Source organism: Scyliorhinus canicula, chromosome 1, assembly GCF_902713615.1.
Source record: "Scyliorhinus canicula chromosome 1, sScyCan1.1, whole genome shotgun sequence".
Lineage (NCBI taxonomy): Eukaryota > Metazoa > Chordata > Chondrichthyes > Carcharhiniformes > Scyliorhinidae > Scyliorhinus > Scyliorhinus canicula.
In genome coordinates this window covers 117,141,073-117,162,503 of record NC_052146.1, presented here as the reverse complement: position 1 = coordinate 117,162,503, position 21,431 = coordinate 117,141,073, and the positions used below count along the sequence as shown (strand labels likewise).

General features: G+C 46.8%; 2 protein-coding genes across 2 annotated transcripts in view; both read left to right on the top strand.

Moving 5' to 3' along the window:
- LOC119966592 (exostosin-1-like) overlaps positions 1 to 21,431 on the top strand; it is a 448,243-nt gene that overhangs the window by 311,328 nt on the left and 115,484 nt on the right. The gene's annotated exons all lie outside the window — the stretch shown is intronic.
- LOC119966597 lies at positions 934 to 11,352 on the top strand. Its single transcript, XM_038798565.1, has 2 exons — positions 934 to 1,712; positions 11,141 to 11,352. Exons 1-2 carry the CDS (start codon positions 1,057 to 1,059, stop codon positions 11,196 to 11,198), a joined length of 714 nt encoding a protein of 237 aa, XP_038654493.1. The 5' UTR covers positions 934 to 1,056; the 3' UTR covers positions 11,199 to 11,352.

Here is a 21,431-nt window from a genome sequence, read left to right as displayed (position 1 = left end):
AAAAAGGCTAGTTTGCGCAATCACACTTAGAAAAAGGAGTGCTTAAGAAGTTGAAGTTGGACACTTCGGACACACACAGTTGAAGAAAAAACACGATTAGGATGTTCAACATCCTGCGCATATGCGGGACCAGTTTGCACATGCTCACTTTGAAAAACGATGCGATCCGAAAGTTGACCGTTGTGCGCATGCACATGATGTTACGCATGCGCACTTGAAAAAAGAATACTACAGACAATGATTTGTGCATGCGCAATGGAAGTGTGCGCTTGACGTCACATGTGTGATGACGTGTAGACGCTTTGGTCGCACCCACTTAAAGGAAAAATGCCTGACAATCGAAAACACAAGTTTACAAGGCGCCACACACAAGCATTTTGCCTCGCAAAGCAGAACGGTGATTGAATTTGAACCAACAGCTGAGGAAGACTTTTGCAGCACCATTGAACAAGCTGTTTTCAGCATGAAACAAGAAGAACATTTTAACTGATGTAAACATAAAGTGGGTAAACTCAACATCACAGAAGATAAAATAGATTTGAAAGATATATTCTATATGGTACACAGGAAATTTCAGAAGCTGAAAAAATAACCCCATCACAATTATTCAATATCTGGATGAACGGACAATTCCAGTGATGCTGAATGCCACATTAATCAAATGCAAGCTTGTCACCGAAAGAAGTGACAATTTCCTTAGCCTCTCCAATTTGAACCGCCTAAGAGTTCCACCGAAAGTTTTTGATCGATAGAAACGGCTGATCACCTACAGTGGGAATGCAATTGAAACATTAAGGGTATGTCACCTAGAAGCATGGGTGCACAATAAAAAAAATGCTTATTGTCACAAGTAGGCTTCAAATGAAGTTACTGTGAAAATCCCCTAGTCGCCACATTCCAGCGCCTGTTCGGGGAGGCTGTTACGGGAAGTCACAGAGTCACAATAGAAGTCACATCGTGCAATTCACCATTGTGGACGCAGAGTGAGAGTCCATATTGGGTGCAAAAGCGTGTGAAGTCCTGAACCTCGTTCAGTGACTGTACATTCCAGCCAGCATGAAGACAGAGGATCATTGTAACTGCCCACAAGATACGATGCCACAATCATCCAATGAGGATAGTGGTAAAACAGATGATGAGCCAGAAGAAGAAGACTATGAAGGTGTATTTAATTTATTTGGGAATAGTGACAAAGTGATCACAAGTAGCATACACGATGTGCTGGACATAGGTGAGATTGACAGATCTCAACTGGACTGGACAAATGCTGACACTCAGAGTGCAACAGTGAACAGATCAAGTGAGAGCACATCAATTTTGAACAGCCTACAAGAGCATGACATCTTGGAGACGTTGACTCCAGATGAGAAGCACGAAGAGCTCAAAGAGACATCAGATAATCCAAAGGGAACGGATATTAAAAAGATCAAAGATACATCAGATAATACAAAGGACACTGACAGTATAAAGGTTGAACAGACAAGCCACCAGTTACTGATTTTGAGCGCACAACGAGTAACTGCGGAACAACAGAGTGTACACAAAGGTATGACTGAAACCAAAGGACAACTAAACAACACATGCAATTCAATTACAAGAAAGTGTTTGAACTTGCTGGCACACTTGACAAACCATACAGTATGGAAAGTAATACAGATGGCAACAGAGCAAAGGACTGCAAGACAGTGTGTGAAAAACAGCTACTGGTTGAGGTAAAACAAACAAATGCGTGTGTAGACAATACAAAGTTCACGCATGATGGCACAAATGCCAGGAAGAAAAGGGCATTGTTTAGCCAGAAAATACATCATTCCAACAGTCTAGAAGAGTTGGACCTTGCTAAAAAAACAGAAAGAAAACAGGTTTTTAGGGCAAAGGCGACACAGGATCGACACCACAAGCACAGGAAAAGACTACGTCAGACAACAAAAGTGTTTCAACCAGTCGAACACCTGATTGATTTGAGCTGATGACTTGTTAGTTATGTACCACACTACCACAGTGAAGAGCAGTTGAGGCATCGGAACCACATTTTGAGGAGTCCGATGCACCGCTCAATGAGAGACTGGGTGGTCACCGGCCTCCATTCTGGCGACATTATCCAGGTCCCCAGTGGGTACTCCTTATCCTCCAAGAGTCAACCAGTCCTCCCTGGAAAGCATGCACACATATGCATGATCTTCGTGTGGGGGTCACACACGTGCTGGATGTTCAGGGAGTAGAACCCCTTCCTGGTGTCGGGCACTCCCTGAAGGCCTGGTGAGCGCAAGGCAATTTGGGTGCCATCAATTTGCCCCTGGACCTGGGGCATCCCGGCGATGGCGGACATCCTGTTGGGCTTAGTCCATGTCAAAGTTTATATAGTTTTCTGCCCGGGCAAACAGGGCATCCGTGACTACATGGATGTACTTGTGGGCAATAGCTTGTGAGATAAGACCATAAGACATAGGAGCAGAATTAGGCTACTTGGCCCATCGGGTCTGCTCCACCATTCAATCATGGCTGATATTTTTCTCATCCCCATTCTCCTGCCTTCTCCCCATAACCCCTGATCCCCTTATTAATCAAGAACGTATCTAACTCTGCCTTAAAGACACTCAGTAAATTGGCCTCCACAGCCTTCTGCGGCAAAGTGTTCCATAGATTCACCACCCTCTGGCTGAAAAAATTCCTCCTCATCTCTGTTTTAAAGGATCGTCCCTTTCATCTGATATGGTGTCCTCTGGTTCTAGTTTTTCCTACAAGTGGAAACATCCTCTCCACGTCCACTCTATCCAGGCCTCGCAGTATCTTGTACATTTCTTTTTTTTTTTTTTTTTTTTTTTTATTAATTTAGATTAGCCAATTATTTTTTCCAATTAGGGGGCAATTTAGCGTGGCCAATCCACCTACTCTGCACATTTTTGGGTTGTGGGGGCGAAACCCACACAGACACGGGGAGAATGTGCAAACTCCACACGGACAGTGACCCAGAGCCGGGATCGAACCTGGGACCTCAGCGCCGTGAGGCGGTTGTGCTAACCACTAGGCCACCGTGCTGCCCTAGTATCTTGTACATTTCAATAAGATCCCCTCTCATCCTTCTAAACTCAACGAGTACAGACCCAGAGTCCTCAAACGTTCCTCATACGACAAGTTCTTCATTCCAGGGATCATTCTTGTGAACCTCCTCGGGACCTTTTCCAAGGCCAGCACATCCTTCCTTAGATATGGGGCCCAAAACGGCTCATAATGCTCCAAATGGGGTCTGACCAGAGCCTTACACAGCCTCAGAAGTACATCCTTGGTCTTGTATTCTAGCCCTCTTGACATGAATGCTAACATTGCATTTGCCTTCTTAACTGCCTACCGAACCTGCACATTAACCTTAAGAGAATCATGAACAAGGACTCCCATGTCCCTTTGTGCTTCTGCTTTCCAAAGCATTTCCCCATTTGGAAAATTGTCTATGCCTAGATTCCTCCTTCCAAAGTACATAATCTCACATTTTCCACATTGTATTTCATTTGCCACTTCATTGCCCACTCTCCCAGCTTGTCCAAGTCCTTCTGCAGCCCCCTTGCTTCCTCAATGCTACCTGTCCCTCTACAGATCTTTGTATCATCAGCAAACTTAGCAACAGTGCCTTCAGTACCTTCTTCCAGATCATTAATGTGTATTGTAAAAAGTTGTGTTCCCAGCACAGACCCCTGAGGCACACCACTAGTCACTGGCTGCCATCCTGAAAAAGACCCCTTTATCCCCACTCTTTCCCTTTGTAAGTCAACCAATCCTCTATCTATGCCAGAATCTTACCCTTAACACCATGGGCTTTTATCTTATTTAACAGTCTCCTATGCGGCACCTTGTCAAAGGCCTTCTGGAAATCTAAATAAATCACGTCCATTGATTCTCCCTTGTCTAACTTGCTTGTTACCTCCTCAAAGAACTCTAACAGATTTGTCAGACATGACCTCCCTTTGACAAAGCCGTGCTGACTCAGTCCTATTTTACCATGCACTTCCAAGTGCTTCGCGATCTCATCTTTAATAACAGACTCTGAAATCTTACCAATGACCCAAGTCAGGCTAACCGGCCTATAATTTCCCGTCTTCTGCCTCCCTCCCTTCTTAAACACTGGTGTTACATTAGCCACGTTCCAGTCCTCTGGGACACTGCCTACCTCCAGTGATTCATGAAAAATCATCACTAATGCTTCCACAATTTCCTCAGCTATCTCTTTTAAGACCCTGGGGTGTAGTCCATCCGATCCAGGTGACTTATCCACCTTCAGACCTTTCAGTTTCCCCAGAACCTTCTCCTTAGTAATGGTCACTGCATTCACCTCAGCCCACAGGTTCTCCTGGAGCTCTGGCATCCCACTGGTGTCTTCCACCATGAAGACTGTTGCAAACTAACTATTCAGTTCGTCTGCCATTTCTTTATTTCTTATTATCACTACTCCAGCCACATTTTCTAATGGTCCATTGTCTATTTTTGCCTCTCTCTTACCTTTTATATATTGAAAAAATCTCTTCCTATCTTCCTTTGTATTACTAGCAAGCTTGCACTCGTACTTCATCTTCTCCCCCCTTATTGCTTTTTTAGTTGTCCTCTGCTTGCTTTTAAAAACTCCCCAATCCTTTGGTTTCCCACTAATCCTTGCCACTTTGTCTGTTTTTTCCTTAGGCTTTTTGCTGTCCTTGACCCTCGTCAGCCATGGATGCCTTGTCCTCCCCTTAGCATGTTTCCTCCTCCTTGTGATGAATTTCTCTTGTGCCTCCCTAATAACACCCAAAAACTCCTGCCATTGCTGTTCCACTGTCTTCCCTGCTAGGCTCCTTCTCCAATCAACTCTGGCCAGCTCCTCCCTCATGTCTTTGTAGTGAGATGCCACATAAGTCCCCACTCGAACCCTGGAATGGTCCTGAGATGTAGAAGTTCAAGGCTGCAGTGACCTTGTTGGCCAGCGGGAACGGGTATCCTCCTCTTCAACGTGGTGCAAAGTCCGTAAGGACATGGCACAGGTGCCACACCATCTCCTTTTCGAGGTGGAGACTCCTGCGGCACACGTTGACCGTCATCTGTTCAAAAGACCAGCAACACCTATACTCCTTGGGCCTCCCACTCTGGGTCCATCCATGGCCTAATGGCTGGCCAGGTCCTCAGGATGTGGAGGGGGCGCCCTTCACATGGGCCACTGCCTTGAGTCACTGTCGACGCTGTTGCTGCTGCCTCCTCCGGCGCTGGTCCCCTCCCGGTGCACAAACCCAACCTCTGGTCGCTGAAATGTCCCCGGTACTGGGGCCCAGCCCCTGGGTGTTCGGATGTTGGCAGCCATGTTTTAGGTGTTGCCTCCCACAGTGTTCAGATACAGTGTCCAGGCATCATGGTCTGATTGGGATGATAGGCAATGACTCCCACATACCACACAGCACGCCTACCCACAGGTTTCCACTTGGGATGTGTGAAGTGCTAACTTAACTCTGATTGTCAATTCCCAATTAGGTGTAGCTTTCAGCAGGAGTTGTGGGTGGTCAGTGTAGCAAGCGGGCAGGGGCTAGGGATGTCTCGCTTAAGTGTAACTCAGCGATTAAATCACGCCCAACATTCCAGGTGTTGCCTCACCAAAGGCCTGTATAATTGCAGAAAGACATCCCTGCTCCTGTACTCGAATCCTCTCTCAATGAAGGCCAGCAGACTATTTGCTTTCTTTACTGCATGTTGTACCTGCATGCTTACCTTCAGTGACTGATGTACGAGGACACCCAGGTCTCATTGCACATTCCCCTCTCCTAATTTATGGCCATTCAGATAATCATTTGCCTTCCCATTTTTGGTACCAAAGTGGATAACCTCGCATTTATCCAAATTATACCACATCTGCCATTCATTTGCCCACTCACTCAACTTGTCCAAAACACATTAAGCGATCTCTGCATCCTCACAGCTCACCCTCCCACCCACTTTGTGTCATCTACAAATTTGGAGATATTACATTTTGTTCCCTCATCCAAATCATTAATATATATTGTGAATAGCTGGGGTCCCAACACCGATCCCTGTGGTACCCCACGAGTCACTGCCTGCCAATTTGAAAAAGACCCATTAATTCCTACCCTTTGTTTCCCTTTTGCCAGCCAGTTTTCTATCCATCCCAATACACTACCCCTAAATCCATACGCTTTTATTTTACACGCTAATCTCTTATGTGGGATTTTGTCAAAAGCCTTCTGAAAGTCCAAATAAACCACATCCACTGTTTCCCCCTCATCAACTCTACTAGTTACATCCTTGAAGAATGCCGGTATATTCGTCAAGCATGATTTCCCTTTCATAAATCCGTGCTGACTTTTTCCATTCTTGTCACTGTTTTCCATGTGCTCTTCTGTAAAATCTTTGATAATGGATTCTAGAATTTTCCCCTACCCACGTCAGTGAAAATAATCATTGATTGGATGGGCACTTGAGGAAATAAACCTGCAGAGCTATGCAGCACGAGTCCAGTAATGGGGCTGACTGGATTGCACTGCAGAGAGCTGTCATGGACTCAATAAGCCAAATGGCCTTCTTCTATATCATAACGACTGGATGACTCTGTGACAGTTATCATAGTTCACTGAGAAAAAGCAAGGGTTTTCAATTCATAAGCTAATTCCTGTGGTGAACAATTCAATCATAGAACACTATCAGTTATGCCAATCCATGAGAGCTGTTTGAGAGGAATGAGAAATTAAACATTGAACAATATTTTCAGATGTGCCAGCATATCAGAATGAGAGGGCTCAGGGTTGTGAAAAACAAGGTTAGGACTAGAAAATATTTTCTTCATACATCTGTTGATCAAGAGGCAGTACAAGTTGCCAAGAAGTAGTCAAGGCCAAGACTGATTTACAAAATAGTTAGATTTTATCACTTTGGTATTCAGAAAAGCTGAGATTAACTGTGTCAAAGGACCTTTTCATCCCAATCCATCTTGTGAAGTTATCTTATCAGCCTTTGTGCAGCATTGGATTTATGGAAAATATAGTCTTACGTTTAAAATTTGTCAAAAAGGTTGTTACTTAAATTTCAAATTAATCCTTCTCATTGGCTTCAATAACTATCTACTGGCCATGCTCACTCTGAAGGACTTCGATGGCGAGCTACATATCTTGGTTCGTGGGCAGTTTATTTTTAGAACTTTGCCATTGGATGATCTTTGCCACGTTCAGCTGTCATACATGAACACCCATGTAAACTCTAAATCTATGGTCTCAAACGTCTTCCACAAAACTAGTTTTTTTTCACAGAAGGTACGATTTAACAACCATATTGCAGCTAAGCGGATCTGGGTGCGACCGTTAAGTAACGGGCAAGGCCAAGTTTTAAAAAAAATTTAGAATACCCAATTCATTTTTTCCAATCAAGGGGCAATTTAGCGTGGCCAATCCACCTAGCTTGCACATTTTTGGGTTGTGGGGGCGAAACCCACGCAAACATGGGGAGAATGTGCAAACTCCACACAGACAGTGATCCAGAGCCGGGATCGAACCTGGGACCTCAGCGCCGTGAGGCCACAGTGCTAACCCACTGCACCACCGTGCTGCCCTGGGAAAGGCCAAGTTTGCTACCTAACCAGCCTGCTCCCGATGGCAAGTTTCGGTTCAGGCCCAAAGATGGTGAGCATATCATTAACCCCAATTTGCATTCATTTCAACCTCATCGGCGAGATTGACTTCGAATGTAACTGGCTCCTGGGACTGAACCAGCTCCCAGTGAGAAATCAAGCGGGTATTGTTTTCGCACTCCATTTTAAAAACATGAAGCTGGCGCAATGGCTGCTGAGGGGAACTGAGGAGGTGAGTAGCCAGTTCCATTTTCGGGCACACAGCTCAAGGGCACTGGAGTTGCTGACCCGGTGCATAGGGGTTGGTGGGGGGAGGGGGGGGGGGGGGAGGCGGAGGTGGAGTGAGGGGATACTTATCTGTGAGGCCTTCAAGCCATCTTTAAATATTGTGGATACCCATATCCGGGGCAACTACAGCTGCTGCCTCTCTATCCTACCGAACACTTCCAAGGCAGAGCCATGTTCTTGGTTATATACTGAAAGTCACTTCAACTCCCTTTGACTAGGAGCAGCCTCTAGTTTCACAGCTGAATTGTTAATAAGGAAGTGGCCTTGTCAGTGGTCAGAGCATTTCCTTAGTTCAGAAATGAGAGACTGGGCCAAGAATGTTGATGAGTTTGTTTACTTGCCCGCTGAGCTGCAGACTGTCACATCACAAAACTTCCACTCCGCTCAGAACGAGGGACTATTTGAATTAAAGTTTCAGCCCGTCATCTTGAAGAAGAGGACACAAGGAAGGGGAAGGAAGCTGATGAACAATCCTTACTCTGGTGCACTAGCAGCAAAGCACCCCAGATTTGTTTGAGTGTGGAAACCCAGTCTTGCAGCTTTATCCTCCCTGGCTGGATGAAAACTTTACTTCACCTTTTCTGTTATTGTAAAATTTACGAAAACTAGAATAAACTCAAGTGGAATGTCTTGGGTACACGTGTGGTGACTCAAATGATGATTATTGCATCGGATTTCAATCAAACTTTGAAGCCTGAACAGTTTGCCTGAACTTTAGAAGCATCAGCGCCACAGAGGCAGCAGCCAACAATTAAACATTCAAGAACTGGGCTTCAGTACTGGGAATATTCTCGCGACCAACGGCTAAGTGTGTGGATCAGGGGAGACACTGGAGCACAGTCTCCCCACAGTTCCCGCCAGGGGTCTGAGATCTAGGGGCTCCTGCTGAGGTTGGGAGTGAGTGTGCAGAGCGAGGCTTTCCAACACAACTGGCTCACTGGATGGCGCGCTGACCTCTCAACCCCTCACTGCGGCATCCGTACACTCCCCCCACCACACTCCAACTGACATTTTAGGGGGTCCTCATGCCCCCCCCCCCCGCACCCCACCTCATAAGTGCAGTGCGCCTCCAGGCCTGATCAGCGGCATGGGTAACCTTTCACTTCGGCACCTTGGCACTGCCAGTCTGGCACGAATCCCAGTGCACCACACTGCCCAGAGCCTGACCACCTGGGGGCCTCTGATTGAGGCTGGGGGGATTTGGGTGTCACGTTGGGGACTCCAGAGATCAGACCGTCATTTAAAAAAGGCGTACCGATTTCTCGCTACACTGAGGGGTTCTGGTGATTGGAGCTTCTCACTGCAGAAAACAAAGCTGCGTGTGGCCTCAGCCGTCCGCTCCCCACTGAGGCCCCCTATTTAACCTGAGCCGTGCTTGATGGCATCGCGTTTCTCGGCACTGCGAGCGCCGGGAAACACGCGGCTAAATGAGTTCGCTATGGGACTTTCCACTTGGTCAAATCACACCCTGTGTTTTTGTTTAAGGTCTCCTCCCTCAGTATTGCAGAGGAACCCTAACTTAGGTTTCGGGCCAAGTCTCTCCACTGAGACTTGAACGCATGATCTTTGAACTGAGGAGGCAAGATGCTACCCACTGAGTCACAGCTAAAACCTAAAAGAGAATTATACAGCCAGGTTGTTCAATTTTTATGTCAGTACATTTCAAGAATATCTTATTGCTTGCTGTGAGCATGGCATAAATGAAGAGTGACAGCAACACTGTCTGAGAATTAATATAACAACGGTGATACTGCAGCCCCATTGTTCCCACTCATGCATGAAGGACTCGTGACTAACAGACACCACAGGCATGAAGGACACTGAAGGTCTTCCTTGTGAGTGATGAACCAGTTGGAATCTGTTGCTGTCTGTTGTGACAGTTTCTTCCTTTTCTATTTTTCTTCACTCCTCGCCCAAAGGAATTGTCCCGCGGTCGATATATTACCACAGGCACCGGTTGCCTTCCTGCGTCCTGGCCCACTTAAACATTTGCCATATTTAATGTGAAGGTGGACAGGATGACACTCAATTCCTCACTCAGTTGGCATTGCCAAACTTTCAGAATTGCCCTCAAATCACTGGGAATTGAAGATTAATCTCCAGGACACTGCCATTAGCAAAACCCAGGAGACAAAACTCATTGTGGCATTGTTTTTAAGCTTATTTGAATTATTTTGCACATGGATCCCTAAGTCTATTTGGACCTTTATTACTAAATCTATCATTCATTCTGGCTTTATATTTCCAGATTTTAAAAAACTGATATCAAATTCTCAGACGACCTTAATGTCGTTTGAATTATTAGGATAATTATCTCTGGATTACCAGTCCAGTAATATAGGGCCTGGAATCAATGCAGTAATTGCTTTGGAAGTTCTTATTTAGAAACACAGAGGCAGCATGGATAAAAGATCATGATTTGAACAGCTTATGTATGCATGCGATTAGCATTTTGTCCAAATTCACTTGTTAATGGTTGTGGTGGTATGACTAGGAGGTTTACGGTACCTCAGAGTAGTGCTGTCATTGGTGCAGAGGACTCGCTGCCCATTGGCTCAGGCAGGTCATGTGTCTCTCTGCCAATTGGCTGAGGTCAGTCATGTGACTGCTTGCCGATTGGCCGAGAGGCCAGTAGCCCCTCCTACGAGGTGGGGTATAAGAACCCGTAGCAGCCGACAGTCGACCTTTCTCTGTAAGTCGACTGCCGGGCACACAACTAGTTTTTTAAAGCCTGATATTTGGAACTTCTTCACGACTCGAGTCCAATTGATGGTGCATCAATGGTGTCACACCGCAGACATCAAAAGCCCTGATAAATATTTGCAAAAGATTAATGCTTGTGTCACTTTGTAAATTCGAACTGCAGCTCTTTGATGTAACCAGTAGGCTGCGCACACTGCAGCATAATTTTGTTTTCTGTCTGTGCCAAACTACCAGTGTAGTTGGCATCATTTGTCAGTTCTGTAAATGCCAATATTAGGATAGTAATGGCACTGTTTCTGTGTAAACCCTTAATATGCTCTTCATAATCTTTGGAACTCTCTATCTCAGAAGGCAATGAAAGTTCAGCCATTCAGTATAGTCAAAACTGAGTTTGGGCACAAAAGGAATTAAGGGATATGGGGATAGGGCAAGAAAGTGATGTTGATGTAGATCAACCAATGATCTTATTGAAAGGCACAGCAGGTTCAATGGGTCATATTGCTCATTCCTAATCCAATTCCTTATATTCTGATACTCATACCACATTCTTCTTTATTTCAGAGATTTGCCATTACAGTGCAGTGGTCAGGGAGTAACAGAGGTGCCATCATTCAGATGAGATGCTAAGCCAAGAGACTATCTGTCCTCTGAGGTGAATGTACAAACTTCCATGGCACTGTTCCAGAGGAAAGCAGACGAGGTATACCTCGTGTCCTGGACCAATATCTAACCCTCAACCCCTCACTAAAGACAGCTTAACAGGCTAATACCGTTTGGTGTCAATTATTCATCATTAAATGTTTTTAAATTTATGATATGTGGTCATCACTGGTTAGGCCAGCATTTATTGCCCACCCCTAGTTGCCCTTCATAAGGTGGTGGTGAGCTGCCTTCTTGAACCGTTGCAGTCCCTGAGGTGTAGGTACACCCACTGTGCTGTTAGGGAAGGAGTTCCAGGATGTTGCCCCAGGGACACTGAAGGAATGGCGATATATTTCGAAGTCAGGATGGTGAATGGCTTGGAAGGGAACTGCCAGAAGGTGGGGTTCTCGGATACCTGCTACACTTGTCCTTCTAAATGGTTGTAGTCTTGAGTTTGGAAGGTGCTGTCTAAGGAACCTTGGTGAGTTACTGCAGTGCACCTTGTAGATGGTACACACGGCTGCTACTGTTCGTCGTTGATGGAGGGTTTGAATGTTTGTAGAACGTGTAGCAATCAAGTTGGCTGCTTTGTCCTGGAAAGGAGTTACTCGCCACAGGATTCCTAGCCTTTTCTCTGGTAGCCACAGTATTTATATGGCTAGTTTAGTTTCTGGTCAATGGTAAACCCCAGGATGTTGATTGTGGGGGATTCAGCGATGGCAATGCTGTTGAATGTCAAGGGGTGATGGTTAGATCCTCACTTGTTGGAGATGGTCATTACCTGGCGTTAAAGCTTTTTTTTTGGTGTGAAAGATACTTGCCACTTGTCAGCCCTGGCCTCGATTTTAAAACATGAGAACTAGGAGCAGGAGTCGGCCATCTGGCCCCTCGGGCCTGCTCCGCCATTCCATGAGATCATGGCTGATCTTTTGTTGACTCAGCTCCACTTTCCGGCCCGAACACCATAACCCTTAATCCCTTTATTCTTCAAAAACTATCTATTGTTATCTTAAAAACATTTAATGAAGGAGCCTCAACTGCTTCACTGGGCAAGGAATTCCATAGATTCCCTGGATTTTGTCCAGGTCTTGTTGCATTTGGACACAGGCTGCTTCAGTATCTGAGGAGTGCAAATGGTACTGAACATTGTGCAATCATCAGCGAGCATCCCCACTTCTGACCTTATGATGGAAGGAAGGTCATTGATGAAGCAGCTGAAGATGGTTGGGCCTCGGACATTCAGAAATATGTTCAGCCACATCTGGAATCTTAATTAACCACTTGTCATCATTGGCTACAGGAATAGTGCCAGAGGACTGGAGGATAGCAAATGTGGTCCCTTTGTTCAAGAAGGGGAGTAGAGATAACCCCGGTAACTATAGGCCGGTGAGCCTAACGTCTGTGGTGGGTAAAGTCTTGGAGAGGATTATAAAAGATACGATTTATAATCATCTAGATAGGAATAATATGATTAGGGATAGTCAGCATGGTTTTGTGAAGGGTAGGTCATGCCTCACAAACCTTATCGAGTTCTTTGAGAAGGTGACTGAACAGGTAGACGAGGGTAGAGCAGTTGATGTGGTGTATATGGATTTCAGTAAAGCGTTTGATAAGGTTCCCCACGGTCGGCTATTGCAGAAAATACGGAGGCTGGGGATTGAGGGTGATTTAGAGATGTGGATCAGAAATTGGCTAGTTGAAAGAAGACAGAGAGTGGTAGTTGATGGGAAATGTTCAGAATGGAGTTCAGTTACGAGTGGTGTACCACAAGGATCTGTTCTGGGGCCGTTGCTGTTTGTCATTTTTATAAATGACCTAGAGGAGGGCGCAGAAGGATGGGTGAGTAAATTTGCAGACGACACTAAAGTCGGTGGAGTTGTAGACAGTGCGGAAGGATGTTGCAGGTTACAGAGGGACATAGATAAGCTGCAGAGCTGGGCTGAGAGGTGGCAAATGGAGTTTAATGTGGAGAAGTGTGAGGTGATTCACTTTGGAAAGAATAACAGGAATGCGGAATATTTGGCTAATGGTAAAATTCTTGGTAGTGTGGATGAGCAGAGGGATCTCGGTGTCCATGTACATAGATCCCTGAAAGTTGCCACCCAGGTTGATAGGGTTGTGAAGAAGGCCTATGGTGTGTTGGCCTTTATTGGTAGAGGGATTGAGTTCCGGAGCCATGAGGTCATGATGCAGCTGTACCAAACTCTGGTACTGCCGCATTTGGAGTATTGCGTACAGTTCTGGTCGCCTCATTATAGGAAGGACGTGGAAGCTTTGGAACGGGTGCAGAGGAGATTTACCAGGATGTTGCCTGGTATGGAGGGAAAATCTTATGAGGAAAGGCTGATGGACTTGAGGTTGTTTTCGTTAGAGAGAAGAAGGTTAAGAGGTGACTTAATAGAGGCATACAAAATGATCAGAGGGTTAGATAGGTGGACAGCGAGAGCCTTCTCCCACGGATGGAGGTGGCTAGCACGAGGGGACATAGCCTTAAATTGAGGGGTAATAGATATAGGACAGAGGTCAGAGGTGGGTTTTTTACGCAAAGAGTGGTGAGGCCGTGGAATGCCCTACCTGCAACAGTAGTGAACTCGCCAACATTGAGGGCATTTAAAAATTTATTGGATAAGCATATGGATGATAAGGGCATAGTGTAGGTTAGATGGCCTTTAGTTTTTTTTTTCCATGTCGGTGCAACATCGAGGGCCGAAGGGCCTGTACTGCGCTGTATCGTTCTATGTTCTATGTTCTATATTGGGCAGCACAGAAATGGCACAGTGAGGAATTTAGTGCAATAATTTAAATGTTCATGCACCAGTCTTTCAGTTTCAGAAATTCTATTGATGCCCCTTTGATCTACTGCACTCTCTGGTTTCTAACCACAATTAGACTTGGACAGAGGTTGAAAGGTCAATGGGGCCAAAGTTTAATTTACATGTTTGTTTTGCCACCGATAGAAGTCCTTTAAAATAAATTTAATAACAAAGATCTGATGCACAACATTGGACACAGGCAGGTCAAGATAAAAATGTAAAGATAGTTTGGGTCCAAACAGACACCTTTTGTTCAATCGATGGGTGTGTAATGCTGGATTTGCACACTATCTGATCTTACTCTCTGTTGAAGTAAATGGAAAGCAAATCTGTGTTCCAGTCAATCTCGCAGGATTCAAAGCCTGTTGGTTGAAATCACTCACTTCGTGTCCAGTTTACATATTTTAATTACACAAAACAACACAGCTATCCAGTCCAAATATACACAGGTCTCAGTGCTCTCCAAAGCGGGTGCAGATTAGGCCTACTTGTCCCTTGACTCCCTCCCTGGCTCAATGAGGAAGTCAGAATAATGATAGGTTTTGTTATTCTATTGCTGGCACATGAGAGAATCAGCCTGCTCAGTGCTGGAGCTGTTCTCTGACTAGAATCTGCTGGGATTCAAAGTCATGTTCAAGATGTAATGAGATGTCTTTTCAGCAGAGGAATAAGAATGGGTTGTTCTCAGTGCCCACCGATTAGCAGCTCCTGTCATTAGCTTGCTCATTAACCCATAACTTGCCCTGGCTATTAAAACATACTTATTTTTATTTTTAAAAATGCAAACAAACAAAGCATTTGTGTTCACTTCAACATTAAACTTGTATTGAACCTTGGTAAAACCACAAATGGGACAATATTTAATGAAGATGATGGGGGTCCTGGCCCGGATTTCTGAAAATCCAGAGAGAGCCCTGTATCAACATCTTTTCAGGAAGGCCGGCCACATTAAGTGTTTCTCTAACTGGGAAGCAGCAGAACATCAGGGGTGGGAAATCACACCCCACTCTGATTGGCCAGTTGCTGTCATTGCAGACTGCACAACTGAGGGGCCAGCAGCGAGGGCAGGAGGTGGCTCACAGCAGGCACCCCCTTCCTGAGGCTGGGCCCCTCAGCCAGGCACTGAGAGCTTTTAAAGAGGATGTTCACGAAGCTCCCATCCCCAAGAAGGTGAGTGGTTTGTTTTTCAGGCCTTCCACATGGCAAAACCTCCACCAGTCACTTGGTGAATATCACTGGCATCAGGATGAGGCCCTCAAGGTGGAAGGACATCCATGGGCCTTCCCGCTATGGAGTTAATCGGGGCAGAGGCGGCAAGTCAGCAGGGTCTCTACCCACCACCTTCCCATCCAGCTAAATGCTCCCCCCATGCCATCAACATTGCCCAGCGGGTGGGCATGAAGTTCCATCTATGGAGTGTTATTCACAATTCTAGTCTCTGGGTTATACCATGACCAAGAAGAAGGTCCAAAAAACCGAGGTACCTCATATCAGGAAATGAACAGGAACTTTTTTTTAAAAAGAGAAAAGGTGGAATGGTGAACAGATTGAGATCTTTAAAATCTATGATGGGGTTCAATTGGATAGATGCAGAGAAAATGGCCGTAATTCTCCGGTCGTTGTGATTCACTTTTCTCGCTGGCTGCACTCCCCTGCCCGTGGGGTTCCAGGCGGCATCAGGTGGTTACAATTGGAAATCCCATTGACAAGTGGCAGGAAAACAGAATCCCGCCACCAGCGAATGGCGCACTGCCAGCATTGCAAGAACTCTCACATTGTTGACCTTCCGCAGTCATAAAACTCTCCATAAATTCTCAGCTGTGACTCAGCAGATAGCCCTCTCACCAATCCCATGAGAGTAAGTCCCACTTTAAAGTCTTGAGTGCAGAACATGAGTTGACAGTCCCAGCACAGCACTGAGGAAGTGTTGCTGCAGGTGGAGTGTTTCAGGTGAGATATTAAGTAGAGGCTGTGGTGAATCACAATCCTAGTAATTCACACTGTGTTATATTGTATGTGTTGTGTCTCTGTAAGCTCGGTAGTCTTTGAGGTGAGTTTCAGAGTTTAAAGAGGATGGATCCCAAGATGGCCGCCCCCGTGGATCGCACGTGGCGGGCGGCGAGGAAGATGGCGCCCAAGATGGCGGCCCCCATGAGTCGCACGTGGCCGGCCGCCATCTTGGCAACCCCCCTCCACGCGGCCGGCCACGTGCGACTCATGGGGGCCGCCACCTTGGGCGCCATCAGGCGATACAGCCTGCAGGACAGGGTGTTTATCAGAACCGAGGTCCATGGGCTTCTACGTGAGGGGATCATAGAGGCCAGTAATAGCCCCTGGAGAGCTCAGGTGGTGGTCGTCAAGACCGGGGAAAAATTCCGAATGGTAGTGGACTATAGTCGAACTATTAATCGGTTCACGCTCCGCGATGCGTACCCCCTCCCCAGGATTGTAGACATGGTGAATCAGATCGCCCATTATCGCGTCTTCTCCACGGTGGATCTGAAGTCTGCATACCACCAGCTCCCAATCCGCCCGGAGGACCGCCAGTACACGGCGTTCGAGGGTGACGGCCGCCTCTTCCACTTCCTCCGGGTTCCCTTTGGCGTCACGAATGGGGTCTCGGTGTTCCAACGGGCACTGGACCGAATGGTGGACCAGTACGGGCTGCGGGCCACGTTTCCGTACTTGGACAACGTCACCATCTGCGGCCATGATCAGCAGGACCACGACGCTGACCTCCATCGATTTCTCCAAACTGCCCAGAAACTCAACCTCACGTATAACACGGAGAAATGCGTTTTCCGCACGACCAGGCTAGCCATCCTCAGCTATGTCGTGGAAAACGGAGTCCTGGGCCCCGACCTGGACCGTATGCAACTCCCTCTCCCTCATTGTCCCAGGGCCCTCAAAAGGTGCCCAGTGGGTCCCTCAGTATGCGGACAAAGCCCGCCCACTATTTAAGGCCACACTCTTTCGTCTATCAGATGAGGCTCGCCAGGCCTTCACCTGCATCAAGGAGGACATCGCCAAAGCGGCCATGCGGGCGGTGGATGAATCCGTTTCTTTCCAGGTAGAGAGCGATGGCTCAGAGGTCGCTCTCGCAGCCACTCTAAATCAGGCAGGGAGACCAGTCGCCTTTTTCTCCCGAACCCTCTCCGCTTTGGAACTTCGACACTCCTCAGTCGAAGAGGAAGCACAAGCCATCGTGGAAGCTATACGTCACTGGAGGCACTACCTTGTAGGTAGGAGGTTCACCCTCAACACCGACCAAAGATCGGTTGCCTTTATGTTTGACAACACACAAAGGGGCAAAATTAAAAACGATAAGATCCTACGGTGGAGGATCGAACTCTCCACCTACAAATACGATATCATGTACCGACCGAGGAAGCTCAACGAGCCCCCAGACGCCCTGTCCCGCGGCACGTGCGCCAGTGCGCAAGACGACCGCCTGAAAGCTATCCACAATGACCTCTGCCACCCGGGGGTCACCCGGCTCACGCACTACGTCAAAGCCCGATATCTGCCTTTCTCCACCGAGGAGGTAAAAGCCATCACCAGGGATTGCCCGATCTGTGCGGAATGCAAACCGCACTTCTATAGACCAGACAGGGCCCACCTGGTAAAGGCCTCCCGGCCCTTTGAACGTCTGAGCATCGATTTCAAAGGGCCACTCCCCTCAACCAATCGGAATGTGTACTTCCTCAACGTCATTGATGAGTTCTCCCGCTTCCCCTTTGCTATCCCGTGCGCTGATATGACCTCCCACACAGTCATTAGGGCCCTGCACAGCATCTTCACCCTGTTTGGTTTCCCCAGCTATGTAGACAGTGACAGGGGTTCGTCCTTTATGAGCGACGAGCTGCGTCAGTACCTGCTCGACAAGGGCATTGCCTCGAGCAGGACCACCAGCTACAACCCCAGGGGGAACGGGCAGGTGGAGAGAAAGAACGCGACGGTCTGGAAGACCGTCCTACTGACCCTCCGGTCCAGGAAGCTCCCAACCTCCCATTGGCATAAGTCCTCCCCGACGCGCTCCATGCTATTAGGTCCCTCCTAAGTACTGCCACCAATCAGACCCCCCACGAGCGGCTATTTGTGTTTTCCAGGGGCACTACCACGGGGGTTTTGCTCCCAGCATGGTTGAAGACACCGGGTCCGGTTCTCCTCCGGAAGCACGGCCGGACCCACAAAACTGACCCACTTGTGGAGAGAGTGCTCCTACTCCACTCGAACCCCCAATACGCGTTCATCGAATACCCTGACGGCCGTCAGGACACGGTTTCCCTCCGGGACCTGGCGCCTGCAGGATCCAACTCCGACATCACTACCGTCGAGGCGCCCCTCACACTACACCCCACCCAAACCCCGGCGCCCCCACGCCTGCAGGTTCACTGTCCGTGCTCCACGTCCCCTCGCCTATGGGTTTCCGGCGCTCCCCGTCACCAGTCGACCCAGTCGGGTACGAAGCTCGGACCGAATCACCCCCGGAGTCCGCCATGGTACCCTCGCCGACCGCCACCACCCAGCCACCAGAAGAGGCTGCAACCCCGGTGCTTCGTAGATCTCAGAGGACGATTCGGCCGCCGGACCGACTCGATTTGTAGACCCATTACCCCCCTGGACTTGATTTTTTTACAGGGGGTGAATGTCGTGAATCACAATCCTAGTAATTCACACTGTGTTATATGTGTTGTGTCTCTGTAAACTCGGTATACGAGCAGTTGCGCGGCTCTGCTCATAGGGGGAGATGAGGAGTTTGTACTAGGCTCCACCCTTGGCTCCGCCCATGGCTCCTCCCACTAACTGAAAGTATAAAGATCTGCAGTTGTGAGCCTGCTGCCAGTTCATCTCGTCGCAGGCAGGCTCAGTTGTAAGACTATTAAAACCACTGTTCACTTCCAACCACGTGTCTTGTGAATTGATGGTCACATCAGAGACCCTGTATGCCTTTTCAGGGAGACAGAAAAGATCCCATGGCACTATTATAAGGGGGGCAGGGACCAATGTTTATCCTTCAACCAACGTCACTAAACAGGATTATCAGGTCGTTACCACACTGCTGTATATGGGAGCTTGCTGCGTGCAAATTGGCTGCCGTGCTTCCGACATCAGCAGCGACTACAATTCAAAAGTACTTAATTGACTGAATAGTGATTTGGAACATCCTGAGGTTGTGAAAGGTACTATGTAAATGGAAGTTCTATCGTTCAAATTTTAAGGAACCAATTCTTCCTTGAATCCCAGGAAGGCAGGCTGCACTCACTGCATTCTTGGATAAGCAGCACTGCGCAACACAGCGAATGTTGCAGTCTTGTTCCAGCTTTTCAAGAACAGAACGAATGACTGGCAGCTGGTGTTGATATGTCTGTGTGGCTGAGTCACAGCTCTTTTATACTAATTATCTGCTGTGTAAAGAGACAGTTTGGAGACATTCAGAAAATTACAGGGTGAACTTCCTTGCAGTTTTTGTCACAATGGTGATACTGGAAGAGCGTAGGGATGATTATGAGCAATGAGACTCAGGGTGATGCCCCCCCCCCCCCACCTGTGCACCTTTAAACCACTTCCCCGAGTGTTTGCCCACCCTGAAATTAGCGGATCAAATCTCATTGGGCTCATACAGATTTTACTCGTGTTAAATCTGCAAGCTAGGTTAGGTGGATTGACCATGCTAAATTGCCCTCAGTGTCCAAAATTGCCCTTAGTGTTGGGTGGGGTTATTGGGTTATGGGGATAGGGTGGAGGTGTTGACCTTGGGTAGGGTGCTCTTTCCAAGAGCCAGTGCAGACTCGATGGGCCGAACGGATTCTGCACTGTAAATTCTATGATAATCTAAGCTTCCCAGATTTGCACTCCTTTACAATCTGAGTACGTTTTTGGCAAATATGTTGGGGCATAATGTGCTCAAAACAGAAATGGTTTTGAAAATGTTTTTTTGACCCATATTATTTTCATTAGCTTTGTTTGATCTGGTAAACAGTCAGGTAAAGGGAACAAACAGAGGGCCAGATGGTACGGCGCCAGGGACCAGGTTTGATACCTGGGTTCAATTCCCGGTTTGGGTCACTGTCTGTGTGGAGTCTGACGTTCGCCCCGTATATGCGTGGGTTTCCTCTGGGTGATCCGGTTTCCTCCCACAAGTCCCGAAAGACGTGCTTGTTAGGTGAATTGGAAATTCTGAATTCTCCCTCGTGTACCGGAACAGGCGCCGGATTGTGGCAACTAGGGGATTTTCACAGTAACTTCATGTGTTAATGTAAGCCTACTTGTGACACTAATAAAGATTATTATTACAGTATCACAAACATTAACAATTCCTGGGTATGTGAATCTAGGCTGAGGTGTGAATCATTGTGTTGAAGCAGGCATGCTCAATATGCTTTGTTGAGCCTTTGAACAAAAGATTTGTGTTTGGATGTCTGTTAGTCTGTGATAAATCCTCAAGTGCTTGGTCAGTCTACATGTTTCAATCAGTTAACCCTGTGTTGCAGTCGTGAACTTCCCTTGAGATTGCTTCACCGTCCCAACCCCTTCCACATTACCTCACCCGAACTAGGTAAATAGAGCCACCCAATTTTGGCCATAGTAATCAATGAGTTGCTCCAATCTTTATAATGAGGATTTTAAATCGCCAATAACAATAACTTGCATTTATATAGTGCCTTAAATGTTGTAATATGTCCCAAGGTGCTTCACAGGAACATTATCAAACAAAACTTGCAACTGAGCCAGCACCAGTATTTACTGCCATCCAAATCTCTGTCAAAAGGACTCTAAGAATTATGAAAAGCATTTTTAACATTGATTTTTTTTAAGTGTGAAATTACCAGATGGTATTGTGGACTGTGTTGATTTATTTATCCTTCTGTAGCTTTGGGTTTTGCAATAAATTGGAATTAGTAGTTTTAGCCTGAATTATACAAGTGTCCATTTGGTGTGTTTTGCCACTTACTAGAGAAATAAGTTTGGACTTTCATCAGAACCATGTTGAAAATAACGATATAGTACTTTCCAATGATGTCTAGGGTTGATGTCAGTTTGGTTGGGAGTCTTGAAATGGGTGCCACAGGTGCTTCATGGAACAAGTGGGAACTTTATTAGCCCATGAAAACTGGAGTCCTGACATCTAGCTAAGGTAGAGAATAGGTGAGATTGCTCAGTCTGTTAACTAGTCTGGTAAACAGATCAAATGGAGGGCCCAACAGTATATTTTTGTGAGAATTTAGTGGTTGCCAAATATGTGGGACCAAACAACACACCCTCAACCCATTAGAAATTGATGCAGACTGACCTAGCAAGCAGCTGCAAAGGACCTTTCAAAATATTTTTTGCGGGGTCAAGAGGAGCATGAATTCTCCTGACACCACCATATCTGATCCTCCACTTTCTTCCCT